Source organism: Alexandromys fortis, unplaced genomic scaffold (genome assembly GCF_014885135.2).
Source record: "Alexandromys fortis isolate MF-2015 unplaced genomic scaffold, M_Fortis_MF-2015_v1.1 scaffold_114, whole genome shotgun sequence".
Lineage (NCBI taxonomy): Eukaryota > Metazoa > Chordata > Mammalia > Rodentia > Cricetidae > Alexandromys > Alexandromys fortis.
In genome coordinates, this window is record NW_026068046.1 from 3053923 (window position 1) to 3080125 (window position 26203).

At 36.4% G+C, this 26203-nt stretch overlaps 1 protein-coding gene across 3 annotated transcripts in view; it reads right to left on the minus strand.

The window, feature by feature from the left end:
* Tenm1 (teneurin transmembrane protein 1) overlaps nt 1–26203 on the minus strand; it is a 570621-nt gene that overhangs the window by 163605 nt on the left and 380813 nt on the right. For all 3 annotated transcript variants that reach the window (XM_050118835.1, XM_050118834.1, XM_050118833.1), the window contains exons 12-13: nt 4011–4196; nt 1721–1744 (exon numbers count right to left, since the gene is read on the minus strand). In XM_050118835.1, coding sequence (XP_049974792.1) covers nt 1721–1744; nt 4011–4196 — 210 coding nt within the window. The remainder of the gene's footprint in view (nt 1–1720; nt 1745–4010; nt 4197–26203) is intronic.

The following is a 26203-nucleotide window of genomic DNA, read 5'->3' on the forward strand; positions in this document are numbered from 1 at the left end:
ACTTGCAACACCTTCCCAGGGAACTTGTTATCCCTGACTTTGCAGTGTTTTTCCTTAGAGAGCCAATTAAGTGTTATTAATGCTAGCCCCAATTCCCAACCTCTGCTTCAGATAGAAAGGAAACTGTGGTGGGGACAAGGAAATTTTTTTGTTTGTTTGTTTCTTTTTGAAAAATGTATCTCCTCATCTCTATCAAAACGGGATAGATGATGTTGTATCTAGTTATGGCCAATAAATTGGAGAAAGACAGCAGTTTCTATGAAGAGAAACTTTCTTCAACTGCTTCTCGCCTGTGATGATTTCCCCCTGTGTTCTAGTGCTTCAGGACATAGGTATGTTGGTTTGTAGTTCAGACCACACCATGGTGTATTTGCTTATTCCTTAGAAATGTGCTGCACTTTTTTTGCACCTATTCAGATTTTCAAGATTACTATTGATCTGAGGGCTAAGCACTGGGCATTTTACTTCTGCGGTATCTCTTGTAAAAGCCAGCATATTACTGTATTTAAGATAATAATATTAAGTACTCAGAAAATAGTTATGGGATCAAAATATGCCATACATAGAGTTTCAGAATTCTAGAGAATAACTGGGAAAATATACTCAAGAGGAAGTATAATATTTGAATATTTTTCGCTAATTACTAAAGCACAAAGACAGGCAATGTTGCTTCTTTAGAATTAGGCTTCTTTTTATTTCGTAGCTCCTGAAAATGTGGCTTACTCTTTCTGCCAATAGTTCAGATGTAGGGTCTATCAAAAGGGAACTGTGCATGTTCCAAGTGATCAGTGGTACATATATAGAAAGAACAACAACAACAATAATGATATACAGGTCTTGAATATTTTCCCAATAGTCATACAAGACCAGACATGGCTTTTATTAGGGATAGTCCGATCAACATTCTTTTCACTTTATGTCTTCAAAAGAAAAATTCAAAAGCATAAATATAAACATGGGTTTGAAAATATTGAAGTAACCCCACCTTCTGTCCAAAAGGTTTTCCAAGTAATTATCAGTAACCCAGAGAAAGGAAATAAAACCTTAAAATAGCAGAAGGCAGACAGAAAGAATGATACCTTTGATAAAAATCATATCTCCAAGTCTTGACATAGAATGAGTATCCTTAGCCTTGAAAAAGGAATGTTTGTATGTCTATTCTAATGGATACTCAATGGAAAGAGAAATCTCAAGGTGATTTGGGACAGAAAAACACCACATATCTGACAGAAAATCCCTTGTTGTTTCTGTCAAAGGCAAATTCCTGGAGGGACAGAGGATAAGGTACTTAGAATGGGGAAAATTCTGCCTTTATGAGGACAGAAGTATTTTATACATGGACACAGAGATATATTGTTTTGAATAATACTTCACCTGTTTACCTCAACCTACTTTATTTAATAATTGTCTGTAGACTTGTGTTCATGTGCAATCCTCTCCCACAAGTTTTTACAAAAGAACACAGAAAAAGAGTCCTTAAAACTGCCAGTCTATTCTATACCGTAGGAACATTGACTTGGATGTGAGAAAAACAAGTTATCATCTAGTCTCATTACTATAAACACAGAAGTATTACATTTAAGTAAGGTTGCCCAAAGTAAAAAACTAACCAAGCAACCAAACGAATCCAAAGAAATAAAACCAAAATGCCACCTCCTTTGTTTTCTCACACGCACATTGCTTTGAAAAGCACATTCCTGCTACTAAGAAAAAGTCTTACCTCGGACAGCATCCAAGTAGTGAGCTAAAGTGGGGGGGAGAGAAATATTAAATAAATTTCTGGGAGATAAACACTATACAACACATACTTATGCTTTACCCTCTGTTGTCTGGAAGGAGAATGGCAACCTATGGATTGTTGAAACACATGCAGCTCAAATATTGGTACACTGGCCTGTGTATTTTGAGAATAATATTTTCTGTGGGAAAGTTATTAATGTCTTTTCTGCAAGAAACTCTATTAGGCTTCCTTAAAAAGTGTCATATTTCACTAAAAGTATAAGAACTTCATATTTTACATTTTAGTAATAACTTCTATGAAAGAGGTCTCCCTTTATCTTATTATTAGGAATATCTTTAGAAGGGAGTTCTGGAGCAACCACCTTTGGTAATTATCATAATATTGAAATAGTCTCGTGTGAAGTCAATAAACTTACTGTCCTGCAAAATGTAATTACTTAAGTTGCATCTGAATCACCCCTTACCACCTTTTTAAGGAATCTTAACTATTTCCATGGTCATAGAACAAGACTTACTGTACCTATAGTAGAATAGTAATGCAATTTATATAAATCATATGTATATATGATATATATGTATATATATACATAAATAGTATGCATTGCTTTGACATATCCAACCATTGTAACAAAATAATGTCACCTGAAAGTGAAAGCCACAGTACAGTATACTAGGGGGAAAATGCTGACAATGAATTGTATATCAAAAACTGTACTCAAGGCAAGGAGTTGGTCAACACAAATAATACTTTTGTGTGTACTTCTATGTATATATTTGGGTTTATCTTTTTCTTTTCAGAGAAAAGGAACATGAAGTTGGGTGAATAGGGAGATGGAAGGTTTTTGAAGAGTTTGGAGAGGAGAAATAGTAAGCTAAAATGCATTATATGAACAAGTTTCAAAAAAGAAATTACCCGAAACAAAAGATAATTTCTGTCTTTGCTTGGTGCACACTTTCTGTCTAGTCATGGAAACGCTAATGGAACACTGTGACCCATTTCCTTAGTGGAACAATGGGAATTGTACAATTGTATTTATTTCATTGTACGTGCATAATGGGTATAATGGGGAGTTTTGAATGTCACTTTATACAGCCTAGAATTATCAGGGAAGAGAGTCTCAAAAAGGGATTATTTAGATCAGGCTGATCGGTGGGGCTCCCTGTGGGAGGTTATCTTGATGAAATCGAGATGGGAAAACTGACCTAACATAGGTGGTATCATTCTTTATGTAGGGACCCTGAACTCTAATGATGGTATCATTCTTTATGTAGGGATCCTGAACTGTTTAAGAAAGGATAAAGTGAGCTGAGCACAAGTACACATACATTCACTCTGCTCTATTCCTGATTATGGATGTGATATGCCCAACTCTTGAAAATTCCTGCTACTGTGACTACCTTACTATAATGAATTGTAACCAGGAACTGGGACCAATAATAAACTCCTTCTCTCCCAAGTTGCTTTTCTCAATGTATTTTATCACAGAAGCCATGAATGCAATTAAAACAAAATACAAGAAACCTTTGTGGTGTAGATATGGACACAAATAGAAAGCCTGATTAAAAAACTATTTTACACTAGAAATATTAATTATTAGTAATATCTTTTATGATGTGAATATCACATGGTATTTTAATTATTACATTGTCATCCCCCCTGTCTACAGGGTATTCTGTCTGACCATTGCTTGAAAATTTGTGAATTGAGAACAAGGCTGTGAAAAAGGCTGATTACTTCAGCATAAAATCTGTACTACTGAATGAAGACAGACAATTGAACACAGAAGTTCTATTAACAATAGGTCAGGAGTGCCTTTTTCATATACATAAAAGACAGCCTCTAATGATATCAAATGGTCTCTGTTAAAGTAGTCCCATTTAAAGAAATTGCCTTTAGGTGCTTTCAACAAAAATAAACTATATTTTTCAAAAAAAATGGACAGTGAATGTTACTGTCAACAAAAGCTCTTGCCTTATTAACTAATGACACTTTATTCCAATGTATCATCTTTCATTTGCGTAACTCGCAGTGGTTGAAAGCAGAAAATACAAAGAACACTGAAATAATGAGAAAAGAAATTACAGAGGAAAACAGTACAATACTATTAAAGAAGAAACCTTCTAGTTCACAGAATATTTGTAGTCAGTATTTCTTTTTCCCCTTTTCTCCAACTTCAAAATCTATGACTATCATGACAACTGGCTCAATAGACTGTTCTTGTTTCTTCAATTATCCTAACTTACTCTAGTCAAAGTATGCTGACACTTACCAATTGTGCAGTGGTCGCCCTCCCATCCAGGGCTGCACTCACATTTTCCATCTTTGCATTGGCCATGCTCAGCACAGTGAGAATGACAGGAACGTTCTTCACATGTTGGTCCTACCCAGCCTTCTTCACATTGGCATATTCCCCTTGAGCACACCCCATGGCTCCCACACTCCATGGTACAGAGTTCTGTGGAAATTCAAAGAAGGCATGTGAGGACATTTAGTGAAAACCAACAACCATTCCTTCCTAAAGTTTTCATAATGAACAACACATCAAAGGCTACACTGATACTTTAAATGAAATGTTATGAACATTTAAAAATATGTGAACAAAAGACGCTTACTTTCCATGTGTCCTAGTAATCATAAAAATGGGTGTTCCAAAGAAAGCAGTTAAGATTCTATATGTAAAATAAATTTTAGGGCAAATTGATTTTAGGAAGTCTATAAAATGATAATGTCATCAAGACTTAGAAAGGAAGTGTATGTCTAACAAATGTCTGAGAGGATTCCTTAAAAATTTCTTTAGAATCATAGATCAAATTGAAATATTTTATGATACTATATGAATTCACAGTAAATGATGACATAGTACAATAGTGTTCTTAGCTTAGTGAGGACGACAACATTGGAAAAAAAAACCCTAATATAATAATACACAAAAGGCAAAGCTCCCAATGACAGCAATCAACTGGTATGTCTGATGACACAATCAATATTTGTGTTTATTTTAAGCATATGAAATGAGTCCTGGTTGATTAAAGTGTACAGCTTTCTTTTTCTGAAATGTTATTCAGTGTTTAGCCAATATAATGATGGTGTATACTGACTTTGCCAAAGTTGTCTGCTTTGTCTCCTTGACTTTCTGATGAGACCTGTTGAATATTAATAAAATCTTGACAGTAGATAAACCAAAATCAAAGCTTGGAAAGCTTCTTTCTTATCTAATTCTGCTAGAGGAGAAGGGATAAAAGCTTATTGAAGGAATTCATTATGTTTGGTGTTTAATGGCCATACATCCTTGAAATCAAAAAGGGTATTCTGGAAGTTGAATTGTCATTTTCATAATCCAAAAGTTGAAATTAGTTTTTAAGAGTTATTTGGTTATAATAATATTAATAAACTCTATAGACACCAGAATCATTTTCATGATGGGATAGTCTCTTTATGGCAAAGCAATTTGTTCACTAATTTATCATTGTGTTTTGTATGTATAATGTGTTCACATGTGTGTGACCACACATATATATCTATGTATGGAGGTCAGAGGTGGATGTTAAGTAGCTTTGTGGATGGCTTGCCACTTTCTTCACTTAGGAAGAGTCTCTTGCTGAACCTACAACAATTTGAACCAATTTGGCTAATGTAGCTATCATCCTTGTCCCAGGGATGCCCTGTCTCTGCCTCCTGAGTGCTGTGGTTACAGGAGAATTAGCATACCTATCCTGCTTTGTTATGTGGTATTGAAGACAGCAATTCTAGTCTTCATTCTTGCAGAACATGCCCTTTATCCACCTCTGATTTTTTTTTTTTGCAGAGTTTGAATTGATGGAATGTAGGGAATTTGCAATATGAAATAAGAATGACTGCTATCTCTGCTTATTATCTTTGAACAACTTATTAACATGCTCTATGTGACTTGTGTTAAATATATTCCAGGCTAGGTTTTGAGGCTAGGTCTATAAATTTTGCCGTTTTTAGTATATAGGTAATTGAGATAGTTGGAGTACCAAAAGAGATATATAAACTCTGAAATTTTCAGTGAATTAAAAACTAAGTAGGCACAACTTATTATTTGCTAATAAAAATAAAATACAAAAATATCATGAAGAAAAGCAAGAAAATTGAAAAATACTGGGAAGAAGGCAATGTGATTTAATAAGAACTCCAGTGGGATTACGGTTTAACTTTTGTCAGACAGAATATGAGGTGTGCTCCCTGTGTTTATCATCAGGAAACTCTCAGTGAGTCTAGAAAGAACTGTACTGATAAAATACTAGTTGCAAGGCCAGACTGGACTAAATAAAAATAAATGGAAAGCCATTTTCAGGATCACCATGTCTTTTGAAACGTCTAGAACACTGAAAATATGTTTTAAAAGGTGAGCATCTTCTTAAATGGTAGCTTAGATAGAATGATCTTGAGCTAGCAAGAGATCCATACATCTTGATTCCACAATTCTGATAGATGATCTGGTCTTGCAGCAGCAGTTCTTGTGAATCTGAACTAATGATCTGCTCCTTTTCATAGCTCCCCCTTGACACTAAAACCTGAAGAGAACTTACTAAGATGAGAGACTTGATTTGAACAAACATTATCAAGACTGAAGACACAATTAGAAGGAAATGTTTCTTACATATTGCTCTGTGAAAGCATACAAAGAGAGAAACACTGATTAAATGACAAAATGGTAACTAAAACTTGGGAGTTCGGGCATAATGTAGAATGGAAATATTATTGTATAATAATACGAAATAGAGTGTCCTAAGTGAATACTTGTAAAGTTCTGTATTATTGATGAGAAAGGCAAGAAGTACTTTATTAAGGTTGTATATAAAAATTTAAATGTAAGATCCAATTTCTAATATTAGGATCCAAATTTTTTTACTATTACTTTCTAATAAAAACTAGAACATATAGATAAAATATATATTTAAATATTTTGGAAGATAGTAGATTTCTCAAGGTAGTAAAGAATTACTGTATCAATTTCCAGGCAATAAGGAAAACTCAGTGAGATGATTCTGACATTTATTGATTCTTTTCTCTGTAGAAGTGTCTGGCAGTTATAGTAGAGGAAGATAGAAAGGCCTAGACACTGGGTTAAGCTTTGTTGGTCTTGTGGGGGCAGAAAACAACTTGAAAAATTGATTATTGGTTACTCTTCACAACTTCATGGTAAAGAAAGAAAGAGGAGATGGACAAATTCTAAGAGCCCAAAGTGAAGGTGGAGAGGTTGTTGGACACAGAGATGAGCGATGGCAGTAGGGAAACTTTTGTCCAGACACACAGGACTGATAGACTGATGAACTCACAGGTACTGTGACAGCACACACAAGTCCTGCACAAGTTCAATACAGACAGGGGTAGCAACAAGAGGGGAGGTTGGCATGTGATCCCACCTTTAACCTAGAAACTATCTGCAATTGATATCCACTGCCAAATAGAAAATCACTTTTTCTCTGGTGGAGTCTCACTGTGTATATAAACTATACTTCAGGATAGGCTATACACGTAGGAGTAGTAAATCAACAAAAAAAGTGCATTCAATTGTATTTTCGTGGACTTTCTGTTTTATTTTGCTTTATTTTGTATTTTTAGTCTTCTGTTGTTTTTTATTTCTATTTTATAGGTTTCTCTTCTATTTTTTTTAGAGAGAGAGGGAGGGTCAGAGAGAGAGAGAGAGAGAGAGGGAGAGAGAGAGAGCAAAAAGATGGGTAGGTATGGAGATAGGTAAGATTTAGGAGGAATTGTATTTAGGTAAGACTTAGGAGGAATGAGATAGGTAAGATTTAGGAGGAATTGTATTTAGGTAAGACTTAGGAGGAATTGTAGGAGGAAAAAACATAATCAAAATATAATGTATGATTTTTTTCAATAAAAAGATGAGAACAACAACACTATACAAAAGGAAAAATGGCCAAGATATTTTGATGGAGGAAGGTCATTGGCTGATAAAGAAACTGCCTTGGCCCATCTGGTAGGGCAGAATTTTGATAGGCGAAGTAAACAGAACAGAATTCTGGGAGGAAGAGGAAGTGAGCTCAGAAATCATGCAGCTCCTCTCAGAGCCAGTCGCGATGAAACAAGCCACCAGGTCAGACATGCTGAATCTTTCCCGGTAAGCGCACCTAGTGGTGCTACACAGATTATTAGAAATGGGCTAAACTAATATGTGAGAATTAGCCTAGAAGAGGCTAGATATAATGGGCCAGGCAGTGTTTAAAAGAATACAGTTTGTGTGTTGTTATTTTGGGGCATAAGCTAGCCAGGCGGCTGGAAGCTGGGCTGTGGGAAGAGGCCCGCAGCTCTTACTATAATATTTCCATCATTATAGCAAAGTAAATTCAAAGAAAGTAGAGGAAGGAAAAGCATAATCACAAGAACTGTGAGCAATAAAACAGTGACAAATGACTATAGAATGTTAAAAGAAAAAATACTTTAATTGCATAGATCTATAAAGTTGATAATTCCTTTGTGGTGAGTAGTCAATCAAGCCAAACATACAGGAGACTCTATTAGCTGATATCAGAAATGTAAAGTAGGAAATCATTGTAGATAGTACAAATGAGTTGTTTTTTTTTTTTTTTGTCATTGCATTTGAACACATTATGAAGTTGGCAATCACCACAAAACCATAACATGTATATATAACAACACAAATGAAGAAACTGGATAGTGTATAAAGAACTTCATCTCACAATTAATAATAGTCTCATAACTTCAGTCTTAGATGAAAAACACTTTAGTCTTAGATCAGAAAAACACTACATTGCCATGTACATTAAATTAATCTCAAATCATATGTAGTAAGCACTATCTAGCAATGCTGCTGGAACACAACATTAGAAAAAAATTCTAGATTTTATGGAAGAAAATAATTTTGAAAGGAGTCATCAAAATACAACAATAAGAGTAAACTCCAATAATTTTGTGTCCACCGAAATTAATAGTTATTTACCAAAAGACAGAGAAAATATATTCTAGTGGGTAGTATATATTACTGAAAAAGATCATGTATGTAGAATACTTTAAGAATGTCAAATTAATAATAAGAAGACATCAGAAGTATGTGCATTATATAAAAGGTTATTTAATGACCCAAATCAAATAGTATCATCATATATCCAAGACATAAACATGAAAATAAAGATTAAATGTCTTTGCAAAAACGTAGTAACAGTTAAAAGTAAAATGAACAACATAAACAGTAATGTGTTACAGATAACATGAGGGAAAAGAAAGTCTCATGCTATCTAGAAGGTTCGGTAGATTGTTGCAATCAGTTTGGAAAAGTATTTGAAATTATTTGCCAAAGTTGAAAATTGTGTATTTTGTTATGCCACAGTTACACCACTTAGAATATTCTTGACAGACAGAAGGCAAGCAAATGATTTTCAAAAGGGATGTATAAAAGTGTTCACAGAAGAATTATTGATGCTAGACAAATTGGACACACTTCAAGCACTTATTGGCAATAGAATGAATAATTAATTGTAGCAATTGTGTAAAAAATGATAAACTGTAAGAAAATGATTGATAGCAAAATGCCACAATAAGGATAAATATGCAAAAGCAATGTTGAATGAAAGAAAATTTAAAAATATCATACATATTATAAGATTTCATTAAGATTTTATCAAAAGCAAGCAAATAGTCAGGGTTGTTAAGTTTTATGGCTCATTAGGTCTAGTGAGGCTGAGGCAAGAGAAATGTTGCAAATTTGAGGTCAAAGAGCTTGGGCTATGGCATGACACTGAAATAAAAAGGAAAGAAAAGCACCAATGTCCATACCTAGGCAAAAGGGGAAAGGTGGTAGACATTGGGAACAGGAGTTACAGAAGGGCACTCAAATTCTATTCTGTGTTTTTGACTTGGATGGTAGTTACAGGGCATTCCAGAGTCTGATAAATCATTGAACTGTACATTATAGGGTTTCTATACTTCTATCTGGGTGGCATATTTTAATATGTTTAAAATTAAAGTTAGTCACTAAAAACAGTAAGAGAATATATCTTTCTAGCTGGTAGTGAGAAAAGATAGGAAGAACTCATTCAAAGAAAAGGCAGAAAGGAGAAAAGTCAAAGAGAAAATTATGAATAGGAGATACAAAAGAAGATTATAAGATGTAAATCCAAACACATCAGTAATCCTAGCAAATGAAAAGTGAATTGACCCTGCAATTTGAACAAGAGAGTTTCTGTAACTGAAAAAGAAAATCTAGTATTTTATTTGGGTCAAGAATAGATTGCTAAAAAAATACTAACACAGAGAAGTTATAAATAAAAGGAAGAAGCATAATAGACAGCAACCAAGAAAAACTTGAAATGAGTATAATATTATCAGATGATTGTGACTTCAAAGCATAAAGCATTATCATGTATAAATCCAGCTACTATCTAATGACAAGAAGAACAATCCACTAAGAAGGTAGAGCAATCTAGACTCTGAAAATATAGACTCAAAATACATATGATAAACTATGTAAAGCTTTATAGAGTTGGAGCAAGGCAAATGGATAATTTTGCAATCAGTCATGAGAAATCTGTGAGGATGTAGAAAATTTGAATAGATGAACAAATATCTTTAAGATAATAGATGTACAGGGAACAATATATCTTCTTTTCAAGCACAGGAATAAGAATGCCCATAAAGGCTGCAAAAACATTTGTTCACAAAGATAAGTCTCATGTGCTGTTTCAGCAGAATGCAAGAAAATTAGAAATATATAATAAAAAGATGTTACAAAACTAGCATCTCAGAAAAGACTTATTAAACACCCTTTAAAATAAGTCATGGGTTATGTCCAGAATTTACATTGGAAATTAGGACTAATAACAATGAAAATTGTATTTTTAAAAACTTGTGAAGTTAGAAATCAAGTTGGAACTGAGCTAGAAACTTTCCCCACCTGACTAGCTTTCATTTTCCTGGAAAGTACTTTACAAGCTTCTGGAGGGGAAAGGCATCAACGTACTTACCTAACTATGAACATCAAGAGCTTGCTCAGTGGTGGGAATGCACACCTTTAATCTTAGCACTCAGAGGAAAGAGACATATGGGTCTCTGTGAGTTTAAAAGCCAACTTGCTGTACAGAGCAAATTCTGGGACATGTTTCAAAGCCACACAGAGAAACCTTGTCTCAAAAAGCCAACCTTCATTCCCCCTCCAAAAAGCTCTAAGAGCAGCCCACTTGGCAAAGATGTACCCACTGATGACCCAGTGGCACAATTGTTCTGGGGGTAATAAGCTACTCTCCCATTGGATTTCACCTGCTCTACAAGAGGGAATTCCTTCTGTGTACTGTAATTCAATCAAAAATCCATGGCTGAGGAGGCTTTAGACACTATTCTGGATGGAACTATAGTTATTTAGCTACAGACCATACCACCCTTTAGATATTTATAATGATACCCACAAGCAAATGCTACCCCAAACCTTAACCAGAGAGTTTTCTTCCCAGAATAAACTGCAGCAAATACAAAGAATCATGACTATTCAAGCTGCTGCAAATGAGAAACATTGGAATGCTCAGCCCAAATCAGGGCACTTATGCCACACTGTCTATACTCAGGGAACATTTCAGAAGATGGGATAGAAGGAATGTAAAAGTTGGGAGATAGAAGGAAGGTGTTCAAAATGTTATCTTCTGGGCATAACATAACCATTGCAATCATGATGTCACAGCAGCTGAAGTTGACTGGACTAGGACTGCACAAGACTGGGTATATATTTGTCAATCATGGGTTGGGGAGGGACTTATGGGACCACACCCCCATCTGACTGAATAATTGACTACTGGTGGATTCTGAGGGAGATGCAGTCATTGTCCTCACTTGTGCACCTGGTGGGTGAGCCTGCTAGCTCAAATAGTCTTGCTTAAAAATCTGTGAGTCACAAAGCTAGATAAAAAATAAATAGTTGAAAGGGATCTGTAAGAACTGATGAGTTGTCAGGGGTGGGAGAGAGAAATGGGAAGGTGGGAAGAGAGAGTAACCAGAATGCCTGCTGTACGTGTATGAAATTATCAAAAAAAAAAAAAGAAAATAAAAGTTAAAGTGAAAACTAAAAGCCCTTGCGAAATGCAAATTAGGAACTTTGAGGAAATTTCTAGACTTAACTACATTTAGTATAAAAGAAGAAAAATTAAACTACAGTATAGAAAATGTTTGCCTCAAGAATAGAAAGCAGATAACTTTGTGTGCTTAGCTCCACCTCAACTGCCTTGTTTCATCATCTTTCCATGTTTTTATCACAGTGTGCATGAACATCCTGGCATATGCTGTCAAGAGCATCAACGCTGCTGAGAAGGGAGGTAATGCCAGGTCCTCATCAGGGCATGTTCCAAAGTCATTACTGGGTTCCTAAATGTGATGAACTGTGGTTACACTGGGGAAATGGGAAATCATTCATGACTACAGAGTTGAGAAAATTCTTGTGAACCTCATAGGCACGTGATACAAATGTGGAGTGATTAGCTCTAGATTTGATGTGAAGCTCAAAGACCTTGAAAATGGCAGAATAATCTGTTTCCCAGCCTGTTAGTTTGGTTTCATTGTACTGACAAGCTCAGTTGGTATCATGAACAACAAAAAAGCCACATGAAAACACACAGGAGAAAAAATTCGGTGATTCTTTTTCTAGAAATGTAAAACACATAAATAAAAAGCCTCAGTGGGGGCAGGAAATACAGAAAGCAGTGAATACATTTGACCTCATTGGCACAGGAAAGAAATTTCTGCATAGGACCCTGATAGTGTAAGCATTTAAAGCAACAATGTATAAATGAGACTTCCAGAAACTAGAAACGTTTCTGTTACAGCAAAGGACACCATCCCTTAAGTGAAGAGAGAAGCCACAGAACAGGAAAAAAAAAATCTTTATGTACGACAGAGGATTAGGATCTAGAATATATAAAAGACTAAAATTCAAGAAAACAAATAACCCAACTAAAATTGGGCTGTGTAACTAAACAATTTTTTAAAAGCTCAACGTCATTAGCAATCAGTGAAGCACAAATTCTAACTACATTGAGATTTCATCTTCCTGCCGTTAGAATGGCAGGGATTAACACAATACATCCTCACAGTTTTTATTCACCGCTGGTGGGAGTACAGCCTCTACGGAAGCCAGTGTGGAGATCTGAATTAGAAAGAATATGGGAGGATTGGGGGGGGGGAGAAATGCTGTAATTATATTTTAATCTCAAAAATAAAAAAAGATGAAAAATAGATATTCCATATGACCCAGCTATAGAATTTTTGGGCATATACCCGAAGGACTCTAAATCTTACTGTAGAGATCCTTGCTCATCCATGTCCACTGTTGTTCTATTTATAAAAGCCAGAAATTTGAAACAGCCCAGATGTCCATCAACAGATGAGTGGATGGAGAATATGCCATACATTTGTAGAATGGAGTGTTAATCAGTTGTTAAGAAAAATGAAATTATGAAACATGCAGGTAAATGGGTAGTTCTAAAACAATAATTCTGATTGAGGTACCCCAGACCCAGAAGCAAACAGCATATATTTTTGCTTTTTTGTGGATTTGGGCTTTAAATTGTTAGATGTGTTTCATTTGGAATACCCATAGAGGTAAGGAAATTACTAAGAAATAGCTTCTAAAAGTGAGGAGAAAGAGTACACTGATATAAAGGGCGAGAGGGGAGTAATGGATAAGTAGAGTTAAATTGGGGCTGGAGAAGGAAGACCACCGAAGAGGATGGAATATAGGGAAGGACAAATAACACTAAAGACCTTTTGAAAATGTCACATGGAAAACCACTATTGTGCATGCTTTATAACACATACACACGCACACGTGCGTGCACATACACACACACATAAGTTAAAATGGTATTATTCTATAACAGGGCATTATCCCTACTAGATATCAAAGACTAACAAATAAAATGCCTAATTCGAGAAATGGGTAACTTTTCTAGGATTACTGGCCCGTGAGGTCCTATAGATCCCCAAACAGTGCAAGATGTTGCCAACTTTTGATTATGCCCTATAATTTGACAATATGACCCTATTGTTAATGACACAAATATATTATGAGTCATAAAAAAATCAAACTGGTACTGATCTGGAAGCTTCATCTCTACTGGCTAGCTTTCATAGGGGAAGGTGCTAAATACCCTACTGCATTTGAAAAGTATCAATGAACCTTTCAGTTTTGTACTGGAGATTTTAAACAGCACAATAAAATAATCAAATGTGTGAAAGGAGTAATAGTTGGAAAGGGAGACAGCCCTAAATATAGATGGAATATATAGATGACAATATAACAGATTCTAGATGTAAAGTCAAACAAAAAGTTCAGCATGCCTATATATCAGGGATAGCTAATAAATATGCGATTTGTAGAAAAAAGATGCCCATTCACAATAATAACAAATGAAAAAACATATTATCAATTTACACAACAGTTTTTGATGATTAACTACAAGTACCCAATCAATCAGTTGAGAAATATATATTCCGTGTACATAAGTTAAAAGCCTCACTACCATTGGGATATCAGTGTTCATTTGCTCAGTTGAATAAATCCATGTAATTTTTGTCAATATGCCAACATTTTTGTAGCATGTGAAAATCTATTCTTAAGATCCAGACAAAGTGACAAATTCTAGAACAATGACAAATACTTGTAATTATAATACTAAGGTACAAAGATGACTGTGGGATACTAAAAGTTTCAAAGCCACTCTAGACTATGTAAAAAGTTTAAGGCGAGATGTGGTACATGAAATCCTGTATCAAAACACCAACTCCCTTAAAAAATGAAACCCTTGCCATCCTGATGAAAAAGGAATAACCAAGAATACCCCAAGTAATTTTAAAGTATATTAGTAGGTGAGTTTAGGCCCCAACTTAATTTTTCATCAGCAGAAAATGGAAAACACGGTTTAGTGAAAAACTGTACAAGTTAACTTGAATAATGTAGAGATACATGACTCAATATGGGGAAGCCTTCGAACTGTGAAAGAAGAAGGTGGAACCCAAGCACAGGATAATGTAAAAATAATCTATACATATTTGTAAAGGTTAGAACTCTGTAAAAATGACTAAGTTTAACATAGTGGTTTCTTTTTTTATATATTACATTTTATTTATTTTTCCATTTATTTTACATCCCAACCGCAGTTTCCACTCCCTTCTTTCCTCCCATTCCTTCTCCCATCTGCCTTTCCTCAACCCCACTCCTCCCATGGGTAGCAACAAAGCATGTCACATCAAGTTGAGGCAGGACCAAGCTCCTCCTCCTGCATCAAGACCACCCAGCAGGGGAAACAGGCTTCCAAAAGCCAAGTAGAGGACCAGGGACAGGTCCTAATAATCCCAGTGCTAGAAGTCCCACAGACAGAACAAGCTACACAATAGTCACACACATGCAGAGGGCATAGGTTGTATCCATGCAGGCGTTCTAGCTGTTGATCCAGAGTCTGTGAGCTCCCAGGAGCCTAGGTTAGTTGTTACTATGGGTTCCCCTGTGATGACCTTTGAGGCCTCTAGTTGCACCATCCTTCCTCCCTCTCTTCAACAGGACTCCTGGATCTTGACGCATTGCTTGATTGTGGATCTCTGAATCTGCTTCAATCAGTTATTAGACAAAGGGTCTCTGATGACAATTAGTGTAGTCAACAATATGATTACTGGAGATGGCCATTTAGGCATCCTCTACACTATTGCTAGGAGCCTTAGCTGGAGTCATCCTAATAAAAATGGGGTACAGATCTAAATAGAGAATTCCTTTTTTTTAAAAAAATTATGAAAGCTTGGTTTTAGCTTAGGCTTGTTTCTAACTAACTCTTTTATTTAATTATTTTTATTGAACTCTACATCTTTCTCTGCTCACCTCGCTACCTCTCCCCTCCCCTTCAACCCTCTCCCAAGGTCCCCCCGTGCTTCCAATTTACTTCGGAGAATTCTCAACAGAAGATTCTCAAATGACTGAGAGACATTTTAAAAAGTGTTCAACATCTTTAGCTCTCAGGGAAATGCAGAAATACTCAATAAAATACTGGCTAACTGAATCCAAGAGCACATCAAAAAATCATCCAACATGATCAAGTTGGCTTCATCCCAGAGACACAGGGATGGTTCAACAATCAAAAATTTAGCAATGTAATCAACCATAAAAGCTGAAAGAAAAAACACATATGATCATCTCATTAGATGCTGAAAAAGCCTTTGACAAATTCCAACACCCCTTCATGACAAAGGTCTGGGGAGGTCAGGGATAAAAGGAATGTATCTAAACATAATAATAGCAATAAACAGCAAGCCAACAGCCAACATCAAATTGAGAGAAACCCAAAGCAATTCCACTAAAATCATGAACAAGACACGGCTGCCCACTCTCTTCATATCTGTTCAATATTGTACTTGAAGTTCTAGCTAGAGCAACAAAAGGGGATCAAGGCGCTAAAAATTTGAAGGTAAGAAGTCAGCCTTTTGTTATTTGCAGATGATACAATAGTATATATAAATGACCCCAAAAACTTTACCAGGGAACTTCTATAGCTGAAAACACCTTCAGTTATGTGGCAGAATACAGAATCAACTAAAAAAATCAGTAGCCCTCCTATATATAAATGATAAAAGGGCTGAGAAAGAAATCAGAGAAACATCACCATTTATAATAGCCAAAAATAATGTAAAATATCTTGGGGTAATGCTAACCAAAGAAGTGAAAAACCTGTAGGAAAAGAACTTTAAGTCTTTGAAGAGAGAAATTGAAGAAGATATCAGAAAATGGAAATATCTCCCATGCTTATGGATAGGTAGGGTCAACATAATAAAAATGGCATTCATACCAAAAGCTATCTACAGATGCAATGCAATCCCCCATTAAAATCCATCACAATTCTTTACAAACTTTAAAAGAACAATTCTCAATTTCATATGAAAAAAAAACCCAATATAGCCAAAACAAGCTTGTATAGGAAAGGAACTTCCGGAGGCATCACCATCCCTGACTTCAAGCTTGACTATAGAGCTATAGTAATGAAAACAGCTTGGTAATGGCATAATGACCCTGATATTAATCCACATACCCAGGAAAACCTAATTTTTTTTACAAAGAAGCTAAAATTATACAATGGAAAATAGAAAGTATCTTCAACAAATACTGCTGGCATAACTGAATGTCAACATGTAGAAGAATGTAAATAGATTCTTATCTATTCCTATGTAAAAAACTTAAACCCAAATGGATCAAAGACCTCAACATAAATCCAGCAACACTGAACCTTACAGAAGAGAAAGTGGGAAGAAGCCTTGGATGAGTAGGCATAGGAGACTACTTCTGAAATATAATATCAGTAGCACGAACACTGAGAACAACAATTAATAAATGAGACCTCTTAAAACTGAGAGGTTTCCGTAAGATAAAGGACAAGGTCAGAAGACAAAACGGCAGCCTACAGAACAGGAAAAGATCTTCACTACTAACCCCACATCGGACAGAGGACTGACTTCCAAAATATGTAAAGAAATCAAGAAACTAGACATTAAAATACTAAATAATCCAAATAAAAATGGGGTACAGATCTAAACACAAAATTCTCAACAGAAGAATCTCAAATCGTTGAAAGACACTTAAGGAATTGCTCAACATCCTTAGCCATCAGGGAATGCAAATCATAACAACCCTGACATACCATCTTACACCTGCCAGGATGGCTAAGATAAAAAATACTGATGATAGCTTATGCTGGAGAAGATGTGGAATAAGGGGAATACTCCTCCATTGCTGGGGGGAGTGTTAATTTGTACAGTCACTTTGGAAATCAGTATGGTGGTTTCTTAGAAAATTGGGAATCAATCTACCTCAAGACCCAGCATTACCATTCTTATGCATATACCCAAAGGAGGCATTCTCATATCACAATGTGTTAATAGCAGCATTATTAGTAATAGCCAGAAACTGGAAACAACCTAGATGTCTCTCAACTGAAGAATGGATAAAGAAAATGTGGTACATTTACACAACGGAGTAGTACTCAGTGGTAAAAAAAAAAACAATGACAGCTTGAAATTTGCAAGTAAATGGAGGGAAGTAGAAAAGGCCACCCTGAGTGAGGTAACCCAGAAAGACAAACACGGTATGTACAAACTCTTAAGTGGATATTAGATATAAAGCAAAGGATAAGCATTGTATAGTTCATGATCCCAGAGAAGCTAGGTAACAAGGAGTACCACAAGAGAAACATACATGGATACCTCTGGAAGGGGTAAATATACAAGATCTTTTGAGAAAATTGGGAGCACGGGGAGTGGCAGAAGGGAAGCCAAAATGGAAAGGGGAAGGGAAAAAGGAAGGGAGGAGGAGAACTTGAGGGAATGGGATGGTTGAGAATTGGGAAGGACAGAAAGGGAGAACAAGGAAAGAGATATCTTGATTGTGGGAGCCATTATGGGCTAGCGTGAAACCTGGCACCAGGGAAATTCCCAGAAATCCACAAAGATGACCCCATGTAAGACTCTAAGCAGTATTGGACAGGGTTCCTGAATTGGCCTTCCCCTGTAATTGGATCGATGACTACTTTAATTGTCATCCTAGAACCTTCATCCAGCAACTGATGGAAGCAGATACAGAGATCCACACCCAAGTACTTGGCCAAGTTTCTGGAGCCTACTCAAAGAGAGGGAGGAGTAATAATATGAGCAAAGGGGTCAAGACCATGATGGGGTTACCCACAGAAACAGCTGACCCGAGGTAGTGGGAGCTCACTGACTCCGGACTGATAGCGGGGTAACCCTCATAGGACCAAACTAGGCCCTCTGAATGTGGGTGACAATTGTGTGGCTTGGGTAGTCTGTGGGGCCACTGACAATGGGACCAGGATTTATACCTACTGCTGGAACTGGCTTTTTGGAGCCCAATTTTTTGGAGGGTTACTTTGCTCAGACTAAATATAGCTGGCAGGGCGTTGGTTCTGCTTTAAAGTGATGTGTCAGTCTTTGTTGACACCCTATGGGAAGCCTTACCTTCTCTGGGGAGTGGATGGGAATGGGATGGGGTGGGGGGAAGTGGGTAAAGCAGGAGGAGGGGAGGGAGTAGGAACTGGGAAAGGTCTATAAATGAAAAGAGATTGTTTAAAGATAAATTAATTAAAAACAATATTAAACATTTTATTGAAAAATATTCTACATAGAGACGTTTGTATTACTTATTAAAAAGTGTAATAACTGTTTTTATGCTATTTCAATACCTTAAATATTTAATAATAATTTTCAAACAAAAAGTGGAAAAACGTCTTCAGGGACTATTCTCTTGAATTACAGAAGCAAAAACATGTCTTATGTTCTTGTGCGGTCCTCAACACACAGCACAGCCAGACAGAAGCCACAATTACCCGTCTGATTTACAATTTCAGTACCGCAAGTATCCAAGTGGGAAGCAATATCCCCATGAGTAAGGGAATCATCTAAGAAATAAATTACTACAAATGGAGCAGCAGATCTTAAACAATAAACATTCCTCATTTTGAAGCGCATCACCATTTCTGCAGTTGCATCCAGTTTAAAATGGGGTTTCTGGTTGGATTCAGAGATGTCCTTCAATCCCCATCTACTTATAATCAGTGCGGGGTGTGTGTGTCTGGGGGAGATGAACACAAAATAGATTCTGGAAATTGTGTAACTCATAAACATGATAGAAATGATATCTGATCTAATATATTTGTTTCACAAAGACTTCGATTCCACGAGCAATATTTTCATCTGGTTGAAAATATTTTAACATTATAGGCTGCAAAAGATGACAAAAGAATGCTAAAATACAAACATACTTCTGTGCAAATGTATTAGAAAACAGCATGAAAAATATAGGCAGACACTTTAAAGTTCTATTGAGACATTTCACTTTTAATAAGTTTCTTTATGCATGCCAACAATGAATACCGTTTGGATAAATTGGACTCAGATACAACCAGAACACTTCTTTGTTCCATGCTGACAAAGAGCAACTTGATTAAATAGTAAATCCTTCAGAACAGCCCTCCAAACTGTTTCTCAGATTTACTTTTTAGATAGAAGTTCCCAGTAAATGAAACTCTGTTATTCTTGCCACCTCAACTGTGCCCAATATTCTGCAATAATACTATCAGGCACCCCAAAATATTAAATCTTGTTATTGTGTTGTATAACATATTTATGTAAAAAATTTAATGCTACATCATGGCATCCTAAATAAGGAGAGAATATTTCCAAAATAAAGATATATAATCATTAATAAATTGCCCAGTAGAATTTGTTAAAGATCTAAGGATATGAAGCTGGAAATGGAACAAAAAAAAAAGAAATGAAGAAGAAAAAATGGGAATGAGCAAAGCTGAATAGATCATCTCTAGTCCACTCTACTACAATTTTTATTACCAAAACCATAGGAATTTTTTCCATGTTTTGTGTCAATGATGAAGGAAACTGTAGGTGAAAACATCTGGCAAGGTAGGATGGACCAGGGAAAGATTTTTTTTAATCAATAATATGTATTGTTTTGTTTGACTCTGGTGAGGAACTTGGCATATATATTTTGTTTACAAAAATCTTTCCTGGCTCCTAAGCTACTTGAGTTGGCATGGTCCTCACTGGTAAATGAATCAAGCAAGTCACGCAGGCCATGACCCCATACAAAGCAGGGAGGACAATTACCATACAAAGCAGCGAGGACAATCAAACACAGTTGGAAACTTCCAAAACTGTGAGCCAAAATAAGACTTTTCATTTTTTATAAGTTGACTGCTTCTATTTCTTACAGTTATGGAAATCTGACTAACACACTATGATTGAAGCATAAAAGCACATCTCATTTTAACACAGAAAATCTATGGCACATAACTAATACTTGTCCCTGTCTCTCTACATTACCATTATGTATCAATTTATTTTTATTAGTCTTAATCTCATTTTATGTCAGTACAATCTGAATGAAGAGGCTATAAAACCTGATCTAGCTCTCTCTGTGCAATGACAAGGCACAAGTTGCAGTAACAACACCACAATGCTAATCCACACACAGTTTCGAATAGTTTTTTTTCTGTTCTTTTTATTTATTTATTTATTTATTTATTTATTTATTTATTTATTAAAGATTTCTGTCTCTTCCCCACCGCCGCCTCCTCTTTCCCTCCCCCTCCCCCAATCAAGTCCCCCTCCCTCATCAGCCCAAAGAGCAATCAGGGTTCCCTGCCCTGTGGGAAGTCCAAGGACCACCCACCTCCATCCAGGTCTAGTAAGGTGAGCATCCAAACTGCCTAGGCTCCCACAAAACCAATAGGTGCAGTTGGATCAAAATTGTTCTTGAGGTCTCAGTAGTCTCACTTACGAAATTATGAACAACTACGGTGGAACATATTATTGCTACATCTTTGCTTAGAATGGATATTAAAATTATGTATTGGGATGTATTCATACTCACAAGAACTTGAACACAAATATACAATTAAATTTTGTTAATAATTAAACCCTGTGTATATAAGGTTTGGCATTAATTTTGTTGTGATGTAATACTAAAATTGCAATTAAGGAAAACGTTGCCTTCTTTTCTGATGGATATTTGATCTGTTTTTTCTTCTTAGAAACTGTTTAAACATTGCATTTTTCTGCAAAGTGTTTTTGTTACTATTATTAATGTACTACATTTTCTGTATGAAATTTTTATAAGGCAATAATTATTCCCATTTAGCAGAAAATTATCATCTGCATTACATGAAATACTGTAAACAATACATTGAAGGATCTTTGAAGATTGATTTAGGTGGGTCTTCTTCTATCTGTTGCTTTCATTGGTTAATTAATAAGAAAAACTGCTTGGCCTGATAGGTCAGAACATAGGTAGGTGAGGAAGACAGAACAGAATGCTGGGAGGAAGAAGGCAGTGAGGCAGACGCATGGAGCCAGCCACCAGGTTAGACATGCTGAATCTTTCCCAGTAAGCCACCACCTCATGGTGCTACACATTATTAGAAATGGGTTAATCAAGATGTGAGAATTAGCCAATCAGAGGCTGGAACTAATGGACCAGGCAGTGTTTAAATCAATACAGTTTCCATGTAATTATTTCAATGTAATTATTTTCGTGTAATTATTCTGGGGCTAAGCTCCAGTTCGGGAGCTGGGTGGGATGAAAAGCAGGCCTGCCCGCAGCTCATCACTACAGAAGATAGTCATGCGCCCAAACACATTTGGTGCATACTTTAGTCCAGAAGCCAAAGTTGTTTTGTGGAAGGATTTTACTAAGATGAAAGATTTACTCCAAATGAAGAAGAGCTCATAGAGTTGTTTTATCATTCCCATCAGCACTCTTGTAAGGGCTCTATTGAATTAAGAAAATGAAATCTGAACAGAGAATTTTGAGAGATATAACCCTCTGAAACTGCAGCAGGATCCTGCATTTAGTATAAATCTGTCACCATTGTATAGTACACCATGCATATAGAACTCAAATTTCACCTCTGAAAGAAAACATTGTATGGAGAAAGAAAGTAAAGGAACCTAGAGTTAGGAAACTCCCCAGCATAGGATAATTACTGAAACATTTATCACATGTTTCTCGCTTGATATTCTTATTGTATGGCATTTTCTAACCTCGCCCCTAGAGAGTGCTCCAGTTTACTACACTCGCCCCTAAAGAGGCCTCCAGTTTACTAAACTCACCCCTAGAGAGTGCTCCAGTTTACTAAACTCACCCCTAGAGAGGCCTCCAGTTTACCAACCTCACCCCTAGAGAGTGCTCCAGTTTACCAACCTCACCCCTAGAGAGTGCTCCAGTTTACTAAGCTCACCCCTAGAGAGTGCTCCAGTTTACTACCCTTGCCCCTAGAGAGTGCTCCAGTTTACTACCCTCACCCCTAGACTCACTCCAGTTTACTACCCTTGCCCCTAGAGAGTGCTTCAGTTTACCAACCTCACCACTAGAGAGTGCTCCAGTTTACTAAGCTCACCCCTAGAGTGCTCCAGTTTACTACCCTTGCCCCTAGAGAGTGCTCCAGTTACTACCCTTGCCCCTAGAGAGTGCTCCCGTTTACTACCCTTGCCCCTAGAGAGTGCTCCAGTTTACTCCCCTCGCCCCTAAAGAGTGCTCCAGTTTACTACTACCCTTGCCCGTAGAGAGTGCTCTAGTTACTACCCTCGCCCCTAGAGAGTGCTCCCGTTTACTACCCTTGCCCCTAGAGAGTGCTCCAGTTTACTACCCTCGCCCCTAAAAAGTGCTCCAGGAAATAGCTTTACTTAAGCTCTCACCTAAGTAGTGTTTTTTTTCTTCTGTTTTTCTGTTTGCAGTACCCCACCCTACTCCAAGCTATTAGTGATTATGAATCTGGCCTCAGAGACCTCATTCCTTAAGTTGAAATTCTAGCTCAGCCATACATTTTATTGGGAATGGTATGCAGGAAAATAAAGAAAAGAAATGTGCTGTCTTAAGTCATCTGCTTCCCAGGTACCATTTAGAAACTAAGAATACTATGCTAGCCTCCCCTGGTATAAACATATGATCCATAGTAAACGCAACACTTATTCTGATGGAGATACCAGATACATCCTGCATTCGTGTCCTGGAACCCACTTTATAATGTATGCATGGCAGTATCTTAACATCTTCTGATAGAAATAGCATGGCTAACCATCAGTAATCCTTTTATGGACAGCTTGGTTAGTAGGTACTAATAGCCTTTGATATAGATAACATGTACTTTTCTTGTATACTAAAAGTAATAAGGAAAATTCTAACTTAGACTGGCCCCCAAAGAAGAAATTAGAAAGAAAAATTGTCCTTTTAATGAGAACTCTCTCTCTCTCTCTCTCTCTCTCTCTCTCTCTCTCTCTCTCTCTCTCTCTCTAAGTGTGTGTGTGTGTGTGTTGTGTGTGTGTGTGTGTGTGTGTATGGTTGTTGCTGGTGAATGAATCCAGAGCCTTGTGCATTCTAGTCAAAAACCACCACTGAGCAATATTACTAGGCTTGAGATACCTTATCAACTTCCAAAGCCTTTCTCTCAGCTTTGTGCTCATAAACTGCTGAGCTACCTTCATGTCAGCCTTCTAATGTTTTTGCTTCCTCGTATTCTATCTCCTTTATCCAGATCAGTGACAAAACCCTGAGTCTGCGTACCATGACATATTGGCCACCATTATTCTGAAGATACACAGCCTCTAGCCCACATAACTCCTCTGGCAGTGACTGGTTGACTTTTATTCTTGGGCCTGCCTACTTTCTGATTGGCTAATACTGAAAACATAAATTTCTCTCTTTTCACATTTTATCTCTCTCCTCTTAGCAACTCCAAGATCCTCAGATTGCATTCTCTGTTGTTTTCTCTCTCCAACTATAACGAGTTGCCCAAATACCTTTGTGAGTCCATTTGAAAATTCTTTTTTTATGAGACCATGCCCCTGTGAAAGGTACTTTGCATTCTCCAATGCCAAATTTCTTGTATACTTTGAGTAAGTCACTAAGTCTGTTCATGTGTTGGTTTCCTATCAATGAAATGGGTTGTTGTAAAAATAAATAAATAAATAAATCCAAATTACTTACAATTGTTCTGATTATATAATAATTACTATACTACCAATGACAATTTTGATTATTTGTTTACAATATACATTTTGCCCTTGATATTTTGTCTGGAGTCTCACAAAATTCCTTGTTGGTCCCTCATGTGCTCTCTATAAACTTGTGCCTACTACATGCTAAAATAATAGAATTTTAGCACTTACAAATTTGAAAGTCATCCTATAAACCAACTCCTCTTTATGACATGAAAATTTCTCTAGTATTTTAGCCAAGTTTTAGTCTTTGTTTCACAAAGTCAGTCAAACCCAATTCTACTTTTATATACACGTATTAGAAATTAATTTGTTGATGTGGACTGAAATCTGTTGTTCTGTTTCTTTCACCAGTTGCCATTATTTCTCTTTTACAACTGACTTAAAGAGGCATGTTCATCCTACCCTTGGTTGCTGTTGTGTGACAGATAGTTCCTGGAGAGACACGCATGTCTACTCACCTCAGGTAGGAAACTGATGACAGATCAAAATATGGGTAATACTGGAGTCCAACCTTGTACACCAATTAGAACTATTGTTTTTTTTTTTTTTACAAGAATAGAAATTACTCACAATTTTTACCACCAAAGTTCATCCCAGTATTGGTGACAGTTCATAAAATCTGGGAACCTGGAGTACGCTGCACAATCTACAAGCAACTCAACAGGTTTGGCTCTGTCCTTTCCAGGTAGCTCAGTTGTTTGGGGACCCTTTTAGGCAACTCAGCTGGTATTAATTTCTTCTAGGGCAGTTTGGCTCTTCTCCCATTATGTTTAGTCTGCTTGGCTGGTTTCTGCTTCTTCAAGGTTGCTGGCTATCTGTGTCTTCAAACCTTGGTTTGGTTTGTCTGAGACTGATTATCGTCAGTCTTTACTGCTTACATAATCTTGAGAAGGGAGATGGCCTAAAGAATTATGACAGTTTCTGGGACTTCCTGAAGCTATTAACGAGCTAACCTATAGGATGGAGTGTTTCAGATTTGTAGGAAAACTGGTACACAACAGTTATCACCTCAGATTTTTGAAAATTGCCATTTGAATTCAGTTATGACTTATGTTTACAACTGAACCCTTTCATTACTGTATATATTACCTCTGTGGTACATGGTTTGCTTTCAATTGACAACTTGTTTACTTCTGTGTGGATAAAGCATACCTTTGGTTATACACTGCTATAAAAATACTTCATAGCCTCTTAAAGTACACTATAATCTAAACACTCATATCTTGGAACTTTAATCAAACTCCTAATTATACTTTTCTGACTTGGGATTTCACTATTGCCATATTTGTATCCTTGGTATAGACAAGCTTGGCTACTTGTCTTGTATAGGAATCATCTTGTATAGGAATCACTGTATAGGAATCTTGTATAGGAATCATTGTCTTGTATAGGAATCATCTTCCTTTAATGCAAGACTTGTTCATTTTTCCTTTCTGTTTCTAATGCCTTTCCTGCAATCTATTTCTTTGTCTAAATGGTACTTCAGCTTTCTTCCTGAGAAGTTCTTGGAAGATGATACTGTAGGGAAGGAATTACTCTTCCTTTTCTGTAGTTATACAATGTTTCACTATAGTGTTCTACACATATGAATTACACACCTTGGTATACACCAAGAAAAAGAATAGTTGCATCTCAATCTTTTTGCTCCTCCCACATTTCTATTACATGAAAAACATCAAAAAATATTTGTAAAATTATTTCATTAAAACATTTAACAAAAACATTCATTGAGTCACCCATTTATTCTACTCCCTTTCCTGAATGCAGGCTTCCAATTTACTCAAGGAACAGAGTATTCAATATATGCTGATTATATCAAGTATTGAAAACATGAAAGTGCTTGAAAATTTCAAACTGGGCAACTAGAAAATTTGGACATCATTGTGTGAAATCAAGAGATCTAGGAGACACAAT